Source organism: Aspergillus viridinutans (genome assembly GCF_018404265.1).
Source record: "Aspergillus viridinutans IFM 47045 DNA, scaffold_4, whole genome shotgun sequence".
In the NCBI taxonomy this organism is placed as follows: Eukaryota; Fungi; Ascomycota; class Eurotiomycetes; order Eurotiales; family Aspergillaceae; genus Aspergillus; species Aspergillus viridinutans.
Window position 1 is genome coordinate 834,551 of NW_025091220.1, and position 19,219 is coordinate 853,769.

General features: G+C 49.6%; 7 protein-coding genes across 7 annotated transcripts; 5 read left to right on the forward strand and 2 right to left on the reverse strand.

Moving 5' to 3' along the window:
* Positions 1-104: 104 nt before the first annotated feature.
* Aspvir_006282 (uncharacterized protein) lies at positions 105-1,557 on the forward strand (the record flags this gene model as incomplete). Its single annotated transcript, XM_043269484.1, has 4 exons — positions 105-207; positions 272-372; positions 445-572; positions 624-1,557. The coding sequence occupies 4 exons, from the start codon at positions 105-107 to the stop codon at positions 1,555-1,557; spliced, it is 1,266 nt and encodes a 421-aa protein (XP_043125419.1).
* Positions 1,558-2,190: 633 nt separating this feature from the next.
* Aspvir_006283 (uncharacterized protein) lies at positions 2,191-3,516 on the forward strand (the record flags this gene model as incomplete). Its single annotated transcript, XM_043269485.1, has 3 exons — positions 2,191-2,561; positions 2,622-2,685; positions 2,755-3,516. 3 exons carry the CDS (start codon positions 2,191-2,193, stop codon positions 3,514-3,516), a joined length of 1,197 nt encoding a protein of 398 aa, XP_043125420.1.
* A 2,140-nt stretch (positions 3,517-5,656) lies between these two features.
* On the forward strand, positions 5,657-6,934 carry Aspvir_006284 (NAD-dependent epimerase/dehydratase family protein; the record flags this gene model as incomplete). The annotated part of the gene is made up of 3 exons (XM_043269486.1): positions 5,657-5,708; positions 5,795-5,956; positions 6,027-6,934. The coding sequence occupies 3 exons, from the start codon at positions 5,657-5,659 to the stop codon at positions 6,932-6,934; spliced, it is 1,122 nt and encodes a 373-aa protein (XP_043125421.1).
* A 1,109-nt stretch (positions 6,935-8,043) lies between these two features.
* Aspvir_006285 (DNA topoisomerase 1) lies at positions 8,044-11,135 on the reverse strand (the record flags this gene model as incomplete). Its single annotated transcript, XM_043269487.1, has 6 exons — positions 8,044-8,178; positions 8,244-8,693; positions 8,753-8,992; positions 9,054-10,607; positions 10,700-10,926; positions 11,081-11,135. The coding sequence occupies 6 exons, from the start codon at positions 11,133-11,135 to the stop codon at positions 8,044-8,046; spliced, it is 2,661 nt and encodes an 886-aa protein (XP_043125422.1).
* A 796-nt stretch (positions 11,136-11,931) lies between these two features.
* Positions 11,932-13,208, forward strand: Aspvir_006286 (F1F0 ATP synthase subunit gamma; the record flags this gene model as incomplete). Its single annotated transcript, XM_043269488.1, has 6 exons — positions 11,932-11,987; positions 12,144-12,718; positions 12,776-12,888; positions 12,943-12,963; positions 13,028-13,062; positions 13,115-13,208. The coding sequence occupies 6 exons, from the start codon at positions 11,932-11,934 to the stop codon at positions 13,206-13,208; spliced, it is 894 nt and encodes a 297-aa protein (XP_043125423.1).
* A 728-nt stretch (positions 13,209-13,936) lies between these two features.
* Positions 13,937-15,639, forward strand: Aspvir_006287 (DnaJ domain protein; the record flags this gene model as incomplete). The annotated part of the gene is made up of 2 exons (XM_043269489.1): positions 13,937-14,107; positions 14,161-15,639. 2 exons carry the CDS (start codon positions 13,937-13,939, stop codon positions 15,637-15,639), a joined length of 1,650 nt encoding a protein of 549 aa, XP_043125424.1.
* Positions 15,640-16,098: 459 nt separating this feature from the next.
* Positions 16,099-18,671, reverse strand: Aspvir_006288 (sugar porter family MFS transporter; the record flags this gene model as incomplete). The annotated part of the gene is made up of 16 exons (XM_043269490.1): positions 16,099-16,256; positions 16,313-16,462; positions 16,528-16,608; positions 16,662-16,860; positions 16,926-17,051; positions 17,105-17,121; positions 17,173-17,570; positions 17,630-17,640; positions 17,707-17,775; positions 17,826-17,859; positions 17,924-18,122; positions 18,179-18,224; positions 18,280-18,305; positions 18,362-18,380; positions 18,447-18,468; positions 18,529-18,671. 16 exons carry the CDS (start codon positions 18,669-18,671, stop codon positions 16,099-16,101), a joined length of 1,698 nt encoding a protein of 565 aa, XP_043125425.1.
* Between the last annotated feature and the right edge of the window lie 548 nt (positions 18,672-19,219).

Genomic DNA, 19,219 nt, shown 5'->3' on the forward strand with positions numbered 1-19,219 from the left:
GCTTCAACGTCATCCCCGCTTTATTCATGCGTCCCGCTCCTGCACCCCAACAATCCCCGATTTCGCCATACATATACAGCCGTTGTTGTAACCTATTCATATCCATGACGAGCAATATTCCTGCTAGTCTCAAGTCTGCGGACATTGGGCGTTTCGCGGCGCGAGCGGCCCAAATTGAGCGGGTGAAGCCCGTCGTTGCCTATTGGTGTGAGTGCTGTGCGATTGTACCCTCAAGACACCACCGCTGACACATGCTCTTCTCCGAATGCAGGTAACTACTGGATAGCCAACCAAATAATCGAGAGAGGATTACACAAATCGGACCATGAAGTCGAACACTATGCGATGGATCTGATGGAGAAGCTGGAGCAAGTACGTCGAGCGGATCGAACCCCTGGGGCGATTTCATAGTGTACCTGAATGTTGACATGTTATGGTACAAAGTTCAGAAATGAGAACTCGGATAATGATACAGTGATCGATGCAGTCGCGGCGAATGCCTACGTGGAGCAGTTCGGCTTGGAGGTCTTCAACCGGGCGGATACGACTATGAGGGCCAACAAGGTGACCAAGTGAGTAGCCATGGACAAACCTCAGGTTGGATTGTGATTGACGGGTTGCAGGCAAACGGCAGACACGTTCCAGGCTGCCGCTACGTTTCTTGAATTATGTCAAATTTGGAATCCCCTCGAACCCGAAATTGCTGCGAAAATCAAGTTTGCCAAGTATCATGCGCTGAGAATTGTGAAGGCGATCAAGGCCGGAGAGGATCCTAACGCAACAAACCCGGTCATCGAGGAAGGCGACCAGACAGAAGGGCCGACAGTGACCGAGGATGATCTTGAGGCACAGTCTGCCGCAGATCTTGCCTCGCAGGCGCAGCAACCAACTGTGGAGGAGGTCCCTGATGAATCTGAGCGTGCCGAAAGAGCTATGGCACAGCAGTCATCAATGGACGAATCGTTGCACCCGTCGAGATCTTCATCGGCTACTCGGCCGCAGCGTACAGGTGATGCGTTTACCATACCCGATGTTCCAACAAGTGCTCCACGGACATCAGCCCCAGAAACAGGTCCTGCTGCCGAGCAAGGCTCGACATTAGAGCTTCCTTCAGCTCCAGCAACTTTTGCCTCTTCTTCGTCAATCCCGAATCTCCCAGACACACCTGCAAGCCTGGGCGCTCATCATCCTGCTGATTCTAATTCGTTCCACTCCTTTCCTCCTCCTTCCAACCTTCCTTCAAGTCCCCCAGCTACATTCAACCAACCCAGCTATTTCTATAATCAACCCAAGCCAAGTGCCTGGGGTCCTTCACCACCTGCACAACCCCATACAGCACCGGTACCAGTAGTCTCGCGCCCGGTCCAGCAACCAGCACCAGCGGCCGTACCCACAGTCTCGGCTTCAAGTCAAAGCAATTCACAGGGGATCGATGACCAAGCCATTGCTCTAGCCCAAAAGCATGCCCGTTGGGCAGTGTCCGCACTGACATTTGATGATGTTGATACGGCGATCAAAGAACTCAGAAACTCTTTGAAATATCTGGGGGCAGAGTAATGGAGTCAAAGACCAACATCTGCTTATGTTCTGCGCGCCGAGCAAGCCTTTGAAGGAAACTTCCTGTATACAGACTAAGTTGTTCAGCTTGGTCAAGTTATGTCTTGCTTTCTGTAAGCTTTCCTGCTATATTATGATGACCATGATGCTACATAGCTCTGCTAAGTCATTCTGATCAATACTCACTGAGTCCTGAAAAACTACAAGCTCATTTTCTCAGTCTAATCCTGCTTAACAATGCTATTCTGAACAGTAGAAGAAACCCATCCATTATGAACGGCATTTCCACACATGAAGTATAGTAAGGAAGCATAGCTAATTATCTTGCTTGCAATAGCAATAGCCTTCTGCATAAATTTCACAAGCCTACAAATATTGTTTCTTGTGAATACTTCGAAATTGCAAAGAGAGGTGTGATTTTGAACCGACGACTAAGACAGTCTAACACATGAACCACTAACACCCTGCTCACTTCACATTCACAACATTTGTTGAAACATCTCAGGTCTTTATTAACAGGGCCAACTTACCACACTCTTCCTGAACAGGAACGCTTCCCACGCTCTCGTTCAATACTCACACCTCGCCTGCCCAAAACTAAACTGATGACTGATCACGCTTAGAACACGCAAGATGGCCTCCAAAAGAAGAAGCCAGCGAACTCTCTCCATCGGACATACCGAGAAGAATGCCATGGAAGAAGCTCTGGACGATGGTGTTCTGCGCCTCAACATGCGATACCGCGATTTTACGTTGTTTCTCGATTTGAAAGACCAATATCACAAGGAGTTCCTCTCGCGGCTTACGGAACACACCGAACAGTTTGGGTTTGAGTGGGGAATGTTGGAGCAATCTAAACAGGAGCGGATGTCGTGTGCTGCGAGCTTTTTGGGCCGGTATGGGATGCTGTATTGGGGTACGGAGCTGAATAGGGAAAGGTTCCTTATGAAGGATTCTCGAGAGGATCCGGCTTCTCTTTGTATCTATCCGGAGAGGAAGAACGAGTGAGTATCCAGTTTATTTGTTGATTTGCCGCTGTCTGAACTGCGTTGATACTGTAATAGGATAGTGCGTGTGATTGAGATGCTGCTGCAGAAGAAGGCTCGAAGCATACTCAAGGCTAATATGGTTAGTGACATGAATGTGCTCTTTTCATTGCGTGATTCGATATGATGTCTGACAGGAAGGGCAACGCAGACTCCTCAAACCCCAAGCGATGCGGCTGCCAAAGCGACGTCTTCCTCGAGCCTTGTTCTTACCAATGGACCGGCAGGAAGCTTATCGTCTAGGGTTGACGAAAGCAATAACAAGTTAGGGAAAAGAAGGGCCCCCGATGATCTCAATGCCTCACCCTCACGGCTCAGAAGTGCAGATGCCAGGGCTATTAGGCCATTCAGCTCTATCAACAACACCGCAAATAACACCATGAGAACACAGGACCCCGTCAGCGTGAATGAGGCAAGAAATATAAACCATGCTGAACACTCAGGAACCCCGAAAACGGACTCAGTAATAACCAACCACTCAAGATCCACTACTGCAGACACAGCGCGGACGCCTGAAGACACACTACAACAGCAGACAAAGTTCCTGGTATCCGCCTCAACCCAGCCGAACATGGCGCCTGTTTGGGTCCCCTTCCGGATCTTTCAATCTGCAGCATCCTTCCTAGCGCACATGGCGGAGGAATGCAACATCCATGAATGGGATCCTAGCGCTCAACTCAACAAGGAGATCTCAAAGTGGGACAGCAGTCCTCCAGCACCACAAACAGTTGTGGCGGCGTCGGTCAAGTTCGACTGGTCCGAATTCTTCATAAGGGTACGCCAGGGTAGGGAGGACGACTGGGAATTTGTGATGCAGGAACTTCGCAAATCATGGAGAGTCCAAGGGGATGATCAAAGTGAGGCTGGAAATCGGCGATTCCACATCCTTGTGATGCTTCATGTTGTCTCCTGAGCAACTTGTTTGGTCCAAGGCTGCAGGATCTATGCTGCAGAAGAACCTACCACAAAAGAGAGTGTGAAAGCACGGGTAAAGTTCGCACCGTGATTCAGTTTATGCCAAGTAGTGAGGTACAAGATTCATACCAAACGCTTACCAGGACCGAAAGTATACTGATCAGGACAATAGTTCAGAAGAACGAGTCCGTCGAGTCCTCACTAGAGTTGCAGCCATTCATTCCACCACAGTTGAGACATGGCTTTATGGAACGACCAGCTTCAAAGGAGACAATGCGTCATGATCTAGGCTAAATACGCGGAACGCTTGGACATAAGTTCCTTTTGCAATTCTTGACTCGGAAATGAGGCAAATGGAGGAAAATTAGAGTGCGACATGCCCGCCTTGTTGCTCTGAGCGATATTCATTCATTGCGGGATTTGGATCGTCGCAGCCGTGGCTCGAGCACGACGTGGAAATAGCAATAATAGATAGGCTATGACCATAGACCTTTTAGGCTCTAGTCTACCTTAGATGTGTCTGAGTAAGCTTTTGGTAATTCCAAATTGTTCATTGAAGCCCATTCGCCAGCGAGTGCTCAAATGCTCAAGAGTGAAGGCCCGCCGAAGTCTCGCCAAAGTCTACCGCATTTTTACGACGAATCAATTCAAATTGCCCCAGAATAACTGCTATTACTTCACATGCTCCATCTTGAGCAGCTCAATATGAACAAGTAGCACAAGTAGCACAAATGAATAAACGTCGATCATCCATTTCATATCCCAGACGATCAGCTTCGTCGTGAAAGCTTGACCCCAGGCTCGGGCTTCAACCTCGCACTGTCCAACCGGGATTTATGTCTCGCAATCCGATCGTTCTTGGTATTGTCCCTTGGTATCTCACCGTGATCATGACCAACAATCCAAATCCGCTGGTAATTTCCTGCGCCTATTGCGCCTCTTGCGCTATCGTTCCTCTTTCGGGCATGTGGCTTCGTACCTCCTGGTCGCAAACCCACTTAGGGGCGGAACGATGATCGGACGGTGTCCCTGAAGAACGGAGGGCGTCCCACACCGCGTGCTTGGCAGGGGAAGAGATGATCAATCAATTTTGGGTTCCCTGCAGAGACCAAGCAGATATTGGTTATGCTGAACAGCGGGTATCCCCACTATTCTGGCGAAATTTCTAGACGTAGCGCTAACGGAGTTTGCTCGGTTGGGAAAATGCAAGAGGACCTCCACCTTTTCCGTGGGTTCAACACCGTCGTGACTATCATCATCTTGTTTTTTGTTCGTGGGAGAAATCACTCTCGCAAGGGAAGGCGGCCCTCATATTCGGTAGGCATGCATATGCTATGGTTCTGCGAGTGGACAAGAAGAAGGAGAGTCGGTAAGCGAGAGCGTCGAGGAAGCTAGTGGTGGGATACTGAAGGTTGTTACTGGTCTACCGTGTACAACCAAGGCGATCATTGGGTCCTTGGGTTTGGTTCGGGTCATACCGTAGACAGATTTAAGGTAGTCAAGCCAGTTCCGTCATCATACTGATCTTCAATTCTCATGTCGAGGCGTCCTTAACAAGAATGATGTATCAGTCAATTCATGAACAACCATCGTCTTAGCAAAAGAAAGAAAGGAATTTGTAAGCGTAATGCGACTACTCATCGACAGTAGATCAGAGGAGGCTGTTTCAGAGGCCGGGGGGGCGTTAGGTTTGACTCCATTGAAGCTGATACGCTCCGGCTCATCAAGGCGTCTCTTAGTCCCAAAATGATTGCCCCCCAAGTGACCATCTTGAGCCGCCCTCGTGTGTCGTGCACGTTGGCATCTCCTTTTCCCTTTTCTTTTCTGCTTTCTTTCTTGGGACTGTTAAGAACCGGCCGAGAAAAAAACTCATTTAGACTTGTCAACACATTCGTCGTTAGCGGGCCGATACTAATCTCCTCTCTGATCATTCTCTTTCTCTTTCCCCCTCCCCCTTTTCTGAATATTTCCCCCGCATTATTTTCGTTTGTCGAACTCGGGTGCGGGGCGTCAACCAGCTCGATTCAACACATTTCACTTGAGTCAACTCTGGGTTACACAATCGGCTAAACAGTCGAGGTCAGAGGAAAGCGAGTGTACTATCGAAGTGCGTTTCTGAACTACCGTCGCATACGATCATGGGGAGCGACCAAGGGAAAAAGCCTGCTGTGCTCATCGTCGGAGGATTAGGTATGCGCGATGCGATCTTGATTCTTATGCGAGAAAAGGGGGTAAATGGAAAGGATCGCTGACATATGACTCGTAAAACGCTTTAGGATTCATCGGTCGTCATCTAGCTCTGTATATTCATGAAAACAACCTCGCTTCGGAGGTCCGACTTGTGGACAAGGTCCTCCCTCAGCTGGCCTGGTTGGCACCCGAGTTCGAGGAGGCATGCTCTAAAGATAAGTTCGTTCAAGCAGACGCTAGTCGGGAACGTGAGTAACTACTTCATCTCATATTTCGCTCTGAAACTGCTGCTGACGGTCGTGTGATACGAATGTAAAGAGCACTTCCCGCGGATATTTGACCGTGCAAACGGAGAACAATTCGACTATGTGATCAACTGCGGTGGTGAGACACGGCACTCTCAGCCAGATGATGTCTACGAACTACGGAGTTACAATCTTACGGTGGCATTGGGTCGCGAAGTGGCTCGTCGAGGCATCCGTTCCTTCGTCGAGTGCTCAACCGCTCATGTATACAAGCCTGGCTCTTCCCCTCGAAAAGAGAACGACAAGCTCGAGCCCTGGCACCGGCTTGCCAAATGGAAGCTGAAGGCTTCGGATGAGCTGAAGAAGATTCCAGGCCTCAACTACTGTCTGTTGCGACTTCCACACGTTTACGGTGAATACGACTCGGGTTATTTCGCGATGGGTATCTGCCTGGCGCGGGTACACCTGGATATGGAAACGGATCTGGAATTCCTCTACACCAAGAACCTGAAGATTAACACGCTCTACGTAAAAGACGCAGCCAGCGCTCTGTGGAAAGCGGCCAAATGGAGGGCGGCCACCGTTGACAAATCCGCCCCGATTGCTTTCAACGTCGTCGACCACGGCGACACTCGCCAGGAGCATGTTGCGGAGGCTTTGTCCACAGTCTTTGGGCTCAAATACTCGTTCCTCGGATCGCTGGCATCTCAACTCGCCAAGTTGAACCTTGACGATGTTGTCGATGACATGAATGAGGTGAGTTTACAGGGCTGGGCAGAGCTATTGGAGAAAAAGGGCATCACACGTCCCGGGCCGATCGGCCCGTTCCTTGAGAAAGATGTCATCAAGGACCAGGATATGTCGATTGATGGCACCTTGTTCGAAACAACTACCGGATGGAGGCCTACACGCGAACGCTTTGATGCGGCCGGAGTCCACGCCATGGTCGATAGCTACAAACGTATGGGCTGGTGGCCATAGAGCCCTTAGCCTGTTTTCAAGCAATTCGCCCTACCTACAAAAGCATCGCCGGTCTCCGTCGGACGAAGCGCGAACGAGCAGCCACCTGTCATCAGCCCCTTTTCTCTTCCAGACCACCACACGGTGACCCTTGAATTCTACACTGGAAAAGAGCGTCACGCGCCACACAGCCATCTCGCCAGGAATCAATCACTGGTCAGATTCATCCACAAAAGAGCGTTTCCATGTCCTGACTATCTTCTTCTCTGTAATTTAACTTTCGTCTTCTACTCCTCTTCTCCTCAACCTCCGGCTCCGCGACCGTCAGCACCGGCATGTTCCTGATATCCTCTTCGTGTCCATCTGCATACTTCATCATTTTCCTTGCTTCAGAGAGTGCTGCTTCTTCTTCTGCTCATGACCCTTATGGACATGTAGACTTGGGTGTACATAACATAGCATATGCACTTTTGACTGCGCTGAAATCTCCCGTCTGCATCTTTACTGTACATTTCTGCTACTCTTTGTTGTCGTACATGGCCAACATGTTTCTTTGCCATTGATGCCTACATTTGACTCGGACCGCATAACTAGATGAAAAATGTATAATGATGGTACTTCGTTCCATTCGTATTGCTTGCGTGGTGCAATCTTGCAGGACTCCTGTGACATGGGATTGTGATCATTGGAAACGGACTAATTTCTCTTTGCGAGCCAGATGAGTGACTTTGACAAGCATCTATATTGTAGATCTGCAAGTTTGTCGACAGCTGTATAATCTATCTATCTCTCTTGAACGATACCAGTCAGATAGCTGGAACAAACTCACCCAGCGGAGAAGACAGTTTCTGAGAGCAGACGCAATCAAAGAACAAAAGCAGAGATTCTAATCAAGAAGAACGTGCTGAATGAACCCAAGCTAAATTCATCTACTGCCCGAAGCACATTGCTTGAGCAGGTCGATAGACAGAGGCTTCCCACGCAAGCATTGTGGCAAGAAAAGGCTTCAAACTGGAACGTATGCTACGGAGCACTCCGTCTAGTCGCTATAAAGAATGCTGAGACGTTAAAAGAAATTCATGAAGTAATAAATGGTGAGGATCAACTGGAACAGCCCTAAACGATATCATCTAGAACTCCCAGTTTTCGTCAACTGATTTGATGGCCCATTCGAACTTCTCCCGCAAGGACTTGGAGAAGAACTTCTCGATGGGTACATTGAACTTCTTGCTGAAGACGACCGTAAGACGAGGATCAATGTAATTCTAGCAAATGTCAGTCGAGACTCCGGCGCATCTCATGATCATGGGGCAGAGGATGGGCGACTCACGATTTTCGAAGTTCCCAAAGCGACTTCCTTGTTTTCTTCCTTGTCCTGAGCTTGGAGCTCCATTGTCTCAATGCGCTGCTCCAGCTTCGTGATGGCTGCTTCGAGCTTTTCGACGCTGGGGCCCTTGCCCTCAACTTCGACTTTGCCCGTCTTATTTTCTTTCTTGAACTTGTTCTCCATGTCCTTGACCGCCTCGAGCCGGCTTTCGAGCTCGCTGGCCTTCATCTCCTTCTCTCCTTCCGCAGCAAGCTTCTCATTCTCCTTCTCAAACTTCTTCTTAATCTTCTGTCGCTGTTCTTCGATTAGGTAGGCTTGGTGCTCCTTCACCCATTCCATACTAATGTCCTCGTCCAGCTCGAAGAACTTGGCACCCTTCTTCTTCTTGAGACTAGGGTCCAACCCAAGCATCTGTTGCTTCAATCGCCATCTCTGATAACGGAGTCCCTTGATCTGATCACGACCTTGAGATTAGCAATCATCATTATGAACATCTCAGAGGACAGACTTACACGCTCGCTCATCTTCTCCATCTGGTTGGCATGTGATGCGGTAACAGTCCGCTTGTGATTGCAGAGGATGGCGACCCTGCGGTTCGCGTCGTTATATGCCTTGACCTTCTCTGCGATACTGCCGGTTGCTTTCATGTCCTTAAGGAGCGTGGCCATAGTGTACGAAGCGTTGTACGTACGGAACACCTTGGCGGTCAAGCCCGGCATGTAATTCGAAAGGTGTTTGTTCAGGGCAGATGTCTTGGAAAAAAGTTAGCATCTTAATGATGATCATCACAGAACGACCGGGCTGAGCACACACCGTTAATCTATCGAAGATCTCATCCCCTTCCTTCTTGGGGGGTTTCTTGAAGATTTTCAGGTTCTTGAAGACTTGAGGATCGACCTCAACTTCGTCATAGAATCGAATACTGTCCTTACCCAGGAAATCGAAGATAACTTTGTTTGGGGGCTTGAGGGTGACGTTCTCATATTTCAGAGAGCAGCATCCGACAGTTTCAGCCTCGTCCTCACCCTTCTCATTACCCGCACGAAGAGCAAACTGGTCAATGAGATAGACAGCTGTTGCCTTCTGCCGCTCAACCATCAGCTCATGTTTCAAGGCCTTTTGATAATCCTTGCGAATGCGGTCGATGTGCTTCTTGAGTTCGCGCGCCTTCTCAAATTTTTTGTAATCGCTCAGGCCCTTGACGTCAGAGTTGGCAGCAAGCATCACATACTTGTAATTGCCGTTGATGTTCTCCTGCCACATAGCGAGCCATGTTCCTTCTTGATCGTGCTTGACCTCCTTCCAGCGATGACCTTCGGGTGGCGGGGGAACAGGGGCATCTTTTCCGATGTTGATAGTGATCTGCTCCGGCTGGACTCTTGCCTTCACACGACCAGTCTTAGGGTGTTCACCACGGCCACGGAACAGCGCTGGCGGTTCAACTCGGAAATTGCCGACCTTCTGCTTGCGACCGTCCCAGACGCAGTACATATATGGCGCTTCGGCAGCATCCTTCTCCGCCTTTAGACGTTTCTTCTCAGCCGGAGGATGATTCTTCTTCTCAATTCGTTTGGCCTCGTAGTAAACAAAGATTGGCTGGAAATCGCATTTAGAAAACTCCTTGATCTCGATTTTGTTGCCCTTTGGATCCTTCGCTCCACCTGTATTTTTCAAGACCTCTTTGAAATCCATAAAGAAGTTCTTCTGGAAGACTGGATTTCCCACATGTTGACTCGCATTCAGCATGCTACCGAAAAATCCCGCCACTTCTTCGGCTTCGGGGTGAAGAGTGACCGGAACGCCGTCGTACTTCATCTTGACATCGCTTGGTAGAGGCTCGTAGGGAGGAGGAAAAACAACGCCGTTGTGTTCGAGGGTCGTCCACTTGATTGTCCCGTCGCCCTTGGTCGGATCCTCCCACCATCTGTACTCTTCCTCTTCTTCTTCACCTTCCTCAGCTTCAGTGCTTTCTTCCTTCTTGACAGGTGACGCCTTCGATTTCCCGTTTCTGGCAGAAGCTGCCGGCTCTGCATTGGCTTGTTTGGTTGCCTTCTTGACTGTCGGTTTCTTCTCATCGACAGGTTCCTTCTTCACACCATTAGCCTGTTTCTTCTTGACGGCAGCTGTCGCCTTTGCAGCCTGTGATGCTTCGCTCTTCCGGCTGGCCCTAGCGTCCCTTTCTGCCTTCTGCTGAATTTTCATCTTTTGGGCCACTAGCTTTCGCTCGATTGGGACATCGGAGTCAGATTCATCGGCACCGACAGCGGTTTCGGAAGCCTTGGGAAGCTTCCTTCCATTGAGTGCTAGGGGCACATCTTCGTCGGTCTCAGGATCTTCGTGCTTAACGGACGTGCGACGGCGCTTGCTCTGTCGAACGGTCAGACGCTGAAACCAAAAAGCGACAAAAGCGTCGCAACCTAGGAAAAACGAGGGAGATGGCGTAAAGAGGTTCGGCGTACCAAGGGCTGATCTTCGTCCTCGCTGCTCTCTGGCTCTGCATAGGATTTCCTTTGGCCGACACTTGTCCGCGCCTTCCTCTTGCCAGCAATACCGGTATTGGCATCCGAAGCATCCTGCATATCAACATCTGCCGCACCTTTGACAGGCCCAAAGCGAAGAGAAACGCCAGGGTCGACATGGCCGTTGGTCTCAGGCGTATCCTCCATTTTCACGTCCGTAGAGGTAGCTGAGGTCCCATGAAAGGTCAGATAGAGTTGAATAATGGTGTAAGAATGAGCAGATTGAGGAATCAAAACAAACTGAGAAATGAGAGGAAACAGGGTGGTGCGAAGGGTTGCGAAGAGCCAACACCCTGTGACGCCACGGTGAAGAGAACTCACCTGCGGAACGACCATTTGCTCTGACGAGTGGGGTATCATCTTCCGAGGAGCTCATGATTGCGAGTCGCTGAGTAGGAAATTGTTGGTCTGAGGATTGAAGATGGAGGTAAACACGGAGCGGAGATACGCAGAGACTCGACACTGGTCGTCTGCCAAGCCTGAAGAACAGAGACGGCGCTTGACCAAGTGATGAGGTCAATGAGACCTTGAACGATGAATATGCAAAGAATGAAAGGATGTTGAGGGGAGAATATTGTACAATGGTCAATGGATTGAGAGGAAAGAGAATCCCGAGAAGCGCAACAAGGAGGGAAACACAAGAGGAAAGGTTGAGGAGAAGAGAGCGAGGGCTGAGAAGGAATGGAATGGAACCTGGAAAACGATGGTCATTTGGGGGCCTGAGGCCGCTGCCAATAGGTATGTTTCTCACGTTTCTCCGGACCAGTGACCACTCGTGTTGGGAGTTTACATTTTATGCCTGAGGCTACATAAGTCACGGGACTCATCGGTCAGTGATCCCGCACAGAGTAGTAGTAACAGAGTATGCGTGATTGCCTTATGGCCCGGAATTTGGGGGCTTGATTACGCCACGTGATCTCTCTTCTCTGTGTGTGTGTTGCGCTTTAGGTCTGTCTGACTACCCGCTGAGAGTTACTATTGTAGGTTTAGCGCGGCTGGATTCCCGTCCTCCCGGCTGTCGGAATAACGAACAGAAACAGGAGTCGAACCTCAAAAGTGAACGACTTCTCTTCCCGCTATAGCATAGGTTTCTCATCACCTGCCCTCGATTGACCTCGCGGCACTCCCTCCGCTCTTTATTTCGTCCAGGTCAATATTACTTAACGTCCGCCATGTTTTCTCGTGCTGTTCGTCCGGCCGTTCGGGCTGGCAGTGCCACTCTGACCCGGTGAGTCCCTCTTCCGGATGGCCATTATCACAAGCGCTCCCCTCCCTGCCCCCAACGTCAATCGATCATCTAGTCAGCTGTATTATTAGAGCGATGGAATCGGAGACAAATATTTGCTAGAAATTGGTGGATACGAGATGCTGATATTCCTGGAAGCACTGCGCCCCCCAACGCCGCCAACTTCGCGACTCTGCGTGAAATCGAGGGCCGTCTGAAGTCCATCAAGAACATTGAGAAGATCACCAACACGATGAAGATCGTTGCCTCTACCCGTCTTACCCGCGCCCAGAAGGCTATGGATGAGTCTCGTGTTTACGGTCAGACGTCCAACAAGGTCTTCGAGAACGCCGAAACCAAGCCCCTCGAGGACAAGAAGACCCTGCTCGTTGTTGCTAGCTCCGACAAGGGTCTTTGCGGTGGTATCCACTCCGGTCTCAGCAAGGCTACTCGCCGTATACTCCTCGAGAACCCCAACGCCGACGTGGTCATCCTCGGAGAGAAGGCCAAGGCTCAGCTGTCCAGATCCAACGCCGATACCATCGTCATGAGCTTCGCCAACGTCTGCAAGGACATCCCTACTTTCGCTGATGCCCAGGTCATTGCCGATCAGATTGCTCAGCTGCCCACCGATTATGCCAGCGTTAAGATCATCCACAACAAGTTCATCAATGCTCAGAGCCACGAGCCCACCACCGTTGAGGCTTACTCCGAGGAGGCTATCACCAAGTCCGGTCAGTAACTTCGTCAAGTCTTTCACTGGAGTCATAGTGCTGATTTTGCTCGACTAGCCAACATTTCCACCTTCGAGGTTGATGACTCTGCCCTGGCCAACCTCCGTGAATATGCTCTTGCCAACAGCTTGTACTGGGCTATGGCTGAAGGCCACGCTTGTGAGATTTCGGTAAGCTCTCGAGATTCCAATAAGGAATACAAGTTATCGCTAACACATAGTCAGGCTCGTCGTAACGCCATGGAGGCAAGTATCTCTTCAGTTAGAGTGACAAATATCGAGTTGACAACTAACTTGCATCACTGTATAGAACGCCTCGAAGAACGCTGGTGAAATGATCAACAAGTAATTGCACTCCTTGCTAAGACCTGGAATTCATAGACTAACAGCTCCTTAGGTTCCAGATTCTGTACAACCGTCAGCGTCAAGCCGCCATTACCGGTGAACTGGTCGAGATTATCACTGGTGCCACTGCCAGTGAGGACATGTAAAAGCTTTCATAAAGCTTTTGTGGGAAGGAGTCGCCATATGTGTAGACTTACTCATCAATACCTAGACTCTTCATCCGCCTGTAAAATCAGTCTCAATCCAACTTTCTTTTGTGCATTCTGACATCCTTCTAACACATTGTTGCCTAATGCAACAATTACTATCATGATTAAGGTATCTTATGTCTGATATCGCCGCTGGTTCCTACTTTTCCACTTGATATGAACATTCTTTTCTGTGCTCTACATGATATGGATATTGACTGGACTGTCTCAGGCCTTTTTAAGTTCTGACACCATGAACATTTCTTACGCATTCAGGTCAAACGAAATCGCTGACTGATCATGTTATTGTACTTCCTTGTTTGGACTAGAGAAAACACCCACGCTCAATTCACATTTCTCTCCGTTTGCTCTGTTCAAATCTTCACCATCCTATCTTCCGCTTTCCAAAATCTATCCCTGACCACTACACTCTAGCAATTACTACACTGCCGTCTTCTTAACTTCGAAATCATCTCAATCTCGAAGGATAGTGTGCGTATCAAGGACATCTTTCCCTAGAAGGTCCGGAAGTTGTGTTGTTGTTTGTTGTTTGTTATTGATCCATACCCCTTCAACCTCAGCTCCTGCTGATCCAGAAATCTTTCGCATCATTTCCAAACCAAAAAGAGTGTGACTCGATTGCTCTGTGATGAAAGACTGATGAGGATCGACTTCTCGAGCCCACAATGTCTCACATTACCAATGCGAACTGCTATGAGATTTTAAGCATCAAGTCTGACGCCACCATCAAGGACATCAATACAGCTTACAAAAGGCTTGCGCTCAAGCATCACCCAGACAAGACAGGTGGCGAGGAAAGCTCTCATATCGAATTCCAGAAGGTACAAGCCGCGCGAGTAAGGATACTGAGAACTCAAAAGCAATCATGCTAACCAGACCGGACCTTCAGATTCAGCAGGCTGTGGAAATACTTCGCGACCCGGTCCGCCGCAGGAAACATGATCTGGAACTCATCAAGCTAGGAAGGATATCCGTGCATGGAACTAATTTCCCGCATGCAGGTGGTTCCCACTGGTCGGCTTCCGCGTTCAAGAGGTATGATGAGAACAGCCGCTACATGTACAGTTATGAGCAAAGTGTACATGTGAGCCCTCAGAAGCAGGAATCCAAAGAGGATATGGAATGGGTTGAGCAGATGCTCAAGGCGGAAGAGGAATTCAGACAGAACCTTGCCAGGCAGCAGGAGGTGGAACAGATGCGTGCTCAGATGGCGGCCGAGAGGGCAGGACAAGAGGAGAATTGCGAGCTGCATCAAACTGCATGGGAAGAACATCCGGGTGGACCTTTCGGACAGGACACTCGTACCGAGGATGTTCTCGAAGAAGAACCCGACTATTTCGACTTTTACTCTGAGCGTATTAACCGGAAGGAGCAAGACATCTGGGATAAGTGTGCACAAAGGGCTCCCCGGTCTAGGGACTACAGGGAGGAAGAATATTATCCGGAAATGTACCAGGAGGGTGAGGAACAACAAGAGCTGTATGAGGAGGGTGAGGACCAAGAGGTCTATGAGGAGGAGGACGAAGAGCAACAAAACATCCATGAGGAAGTTGAGGACCAACCGGAGCTTTATGAAGGAGTCGATTACGAGGAAGAGGTGTCCAAAGAGGATACTGGAGACCAGCAAGAGCTTTACGAGGAGGAGGACCATGACTTCGACGATTCTTCCCTGTGCCCTGACGATCAGCTCTCCGAGTATATTCCGTCTGTCTGCGGGTCCGACTTGGACTACGCTACTGCACAAAGCAGTGACTCTGAATTCAAGTCTCGCTTTCATATGGAGAGCATCCGCGCGGCATGTGCTGAACTGTACGACAATAAGACGACTAGTCTGGAAGAGGCACAGAAAGCAGACGACGACACGGCCACATTTTACGACCTCAGCGAGGCAGGCTCATCCCACAAATACTACAATACCAAACCCTACCTTTCAGAGGCTGTGAGTGTGAATGAAGCTGTCCACAACGACGAGAACGAACAAGGGTCTGAGGAAGTCGATGACGACGACAGTGTCAATCGGTCAAGCATCCATGATCTCCTATCTCCCTTTGTCCCATACTTTCAAAAGAAGCTTAATGATCCCAGTGGTCGCTACGCTGAGGAGGACCTTGGTGTTGAACTTCAAGGTATTGTCATGGAGACCTTCTGCGGCTGGCTCGAAAATATCCGTCTTACCGTTCCAGATGCAGAGATCCCGAGAACGGGCAACGATCCACAGCAGTGCCTCCACCTTGGGTCCTGGGTCAAGCAATTTGAGCGTCCCGAATGTGAGGTTTGTCATCGCTGGATGCCAATTTACACGCTCATGTGCCCAGGTTGTGGCATTCAGGCCTGTGTGGGTTGTAAGTTTCAGTATGAGAAGGAGTGAGGTTTCTCCTCTCTTCAAACCTTCTGTTAATTTCTCTGGGTATGTTGTGCTCCAATTTGGGTCACGGTTGAATTCTCTTGTTGATCGTCTGCGCTGACCATCCTAGACAGTGAATGTTCGCTCCATGGTCTGTCATTTTGAGCATGGCTATCGATAGCTTGGTATCACCCTTGGGGACGACTTGTTGAGGAGGACGAGAGTTGGGTGCTTACATTTCCTGCAGTATCGAGTACAGAGATCGTTCCTGGCAGTTTTTAAATGTAGTTGACCACTCAAACTTTTTATGACTACTTGGGTCGATAACATATTTTGCATTCATCAAAGACTTGGCCCACAATATTAACATCTAAGAGGTGCACATCCCATCTAGATTTCAACGAGACAGGGGGAGAATCCGTTTTGTAAATGTTATCAATCCATCAATGTCAGTCACAAAGGCTTCCATTAAACGAAGACCCCTCAGGTTTGTTTCGCTTCAACGTCATGAACCTCCATCGGGGCAGTATTGGTCAACCGCGCCAGAGCCTCATCGAGACCAATCTCCCGGGAGATCTCAGCCTGACGCTCATAGTCGGAGATGGCAGTGCCCTCCGAGCCGAAGATAACATCCATTTCCTCTGTATAGCTCGTTAGAAAACCCCACATTTTGCGATTACAGAATTAGGAAACTCACCAAGGGACAACTGCTTCGTCTCAGGTACAAAGAAGGCAATGAACCCCGCCCCAAGGAAGGTGATTATGCCGAAGAAGATGTACGTCCCGTACCTGATATTCTGGAGCATGTCGGGCGTGACCTGACCGACGATGAAGTTGTTCATCCAGTCTGGCGTGAAAAAAAGTCTGCGTCAGAGCACGAGATATGATACCAAGGAGAAAGAGAGTACTTACTCGCCGAAGCACCCAGCGCGGTGCCCTTTGCCCGAACACTGAGCGGCCAAATCTCAGCGATGATGATCCAGGCGCATGGTCCTTGGCTCTATTGTTAGTCGTTGGATCTTCCTCGGAGATGGGAAGCTGCTTACCCCATGAGTAACCGAAGTGGATGACGAACAACCACACCATGGCGACGGCGGCCCATCCGGCAGCTTTGTGCGTGTCCCATTGGTTTTCGTTCTGGCCGAATATACCCGCGATGATGAAGTGGCAGGCTGCCATTCCGATGGCGCCGACCACCAGGACGGGTTTGCGTCCGAGGTTATCGATCCAGATAACAGCCGGGATCTGTGATGGATGAGTGTTTTCTTCTTCGATCAGGACTGAGATGGGTGTTTTGGAATATGGCTTACCGTTGCGATGAACATAACGATACCGACCACACCGGTGGCCAGGAGCGAGGTGGTGTTGCTGCTCATACCGAGCTGTTGAAAGATCGAGGGCGCGTAATAGAGTACTGCGTTGATTCCTGTCCATTGCTATATCCGTTGGTTAGGAGCGAGACTGACTCGAGCAAGTTTTATAAGCTTACCTGGAATGTCATGGTGACTATGAAAGTTAGCATGCGAGATTCTGTAACAGTTGGCCGTTGCGACTTACCCGTAGCCACCATGACACGCCTGAACATCGGCCAACTAGTGAAAAGGCTAGCGAACCCCGCAGCCTCCAGCTTGATATAGCTCCATGTGTTGGTTCGTTCCAGGTGAGGAAATTTCTCCTTCTCGGTCCGTTTCTCGAAAAGACTCTGGGCTTTGATCTCGAGGAATTCAAGTTGCAGAAGCGGATCGTCGGTAGACAGGCCGCGAAGACTCGTGAGGACATTTTTGGCTTCCTCTTCTCGATCATGGTGAATGAGCCAACGTGGCGAGAAGGGCATGAAGATCATGCCTGCTCCAAGGATAACGGCCGGCACCAGCTGTAAGGCAAGTGGTAGGAGCCATGCCGCATCTTTCTGAGTAGGGCCCGTACCGCCAATATGATTTGTTCCGTAATTGATCCTATGCTCGTCAGGGAAGAAAGTCGGGAAGGAAGTCATTGGTAAAAGATATGAACCGACCAGAAAGAAACCTGCGAGAATATCGATTAATGTTGGTGTCTCGTTAAGGACTAGGAAGGATCAATTATCATACTTACCATGATTCCGAAGGTGATGGCAAGTTGCTGCAAAGCAACCAGAGAACCTCTAACTTCTGGTGGCGCGATCTGCTCCTCATTAGGCCAGTTCACTGTTGTCGACAGGGTTTCGCTCATACCTCTGCATTGTACATAGGGACACTCATGGAGAGACTAGAAGACAGCATTGTCAGCACCTGAGATTTGGATGTACGACTTCATTAAGAACTATACATACCTTCCCACTCCCATACCAGTGATAAAACGGCCACCAAGAATGTGCGATGAATTTCCACCCTTGGCGGCAGCCGTTGTCTGAATCACGACTCCAATGCAGAAGACGCCGACATTCGCCAGGATGGTATACTTGCGGGAGATTCTTTCGCAAAGGAGACCGGAATATAATGCACCGAACCAAGCACCGAGCTCGAGAATAGCTATACGCGGCTCTTAGTCAATCGTTGCAGCAAGCATGGGAAAACCTCCATCGTACAGGTCAGCCAGCCTTTCTTCGTCTGATTGGTAACAGCGTCGCCCATCTTGTTGAGACCATGTCAGCGGTAGTCAGGTTGACAACAGGAAGGAAGCCCGTACATGCTGTTCGAATGAATACATCGTCACTGTGGTGTACATCAGTATGGCATAGTAGCCTGAATATGGCAATTCAGCGACTCACAGACGCCAGAGAAGACACCCTTTTTCACAGAAGATAGAACGTCAGCTTGCCTACAACCCTCTCGTGTCTAATGTTCCCGACTCACCTGATTATAACCGTACAAAAGGCTTTTGCACAATCAGCCCAACCTGCGGAGTCAAAAAGTATATAAGAAGGAATGGACGTACCCTCCCAAGCAAGCAAACATGGCAATTCCGAATACCTTCCGATTCTGAACCAACCCTGCCATACCAGAGGAGCCCTTAAGAGCAGCTTTGCGCATCTGCGCCGCAGCGTCCATCGCCGCTGATGAATCGGCGGCAACACCCATGATCGTTGCAATCGTCTGTCTCTTTGAGGCGTATCGATACGTATCAGATGAATGAAAGGGAAAAGGGCAGTATCTAACAACAAGAAGTTGACAGGGTGAGATGGGAGTATTCATAGCCCAATACTGCCACCATTTTGGCTATATTATTCACCCGCATCCTGGACAGTAATTAGCCTTGCATGTTCCCCCATGTGCTACTTTCCAATAGCGACTAGATGTGGCGTTGCCGAGACAAAATCGGGTTAAAAGAGTAGGGGTCAAGACTTTGGGAAGTCCAGGGCTTAACGGATTCGAGACACTGGACTGATGATCACTGAGAATCACGAGACAAAGCATGAGCTCTTGACAGGATGCTGCCGCCAATTATCTGCTGCGGACAAAAGACCGGGGGAGTTCCGGCTGAATGTCCGGATAAAACGCAAGAATAAAGCCTGAGCGGGACCGACCCGTCATCGAGGTCGATGTAACCTGGGGAAGTGTTTAGTGCTTCAAGGCTGACAGCATAAGAGTTTACGGCCAAAGCTTGGGTGGTAGGGAGAGAAAAAGCC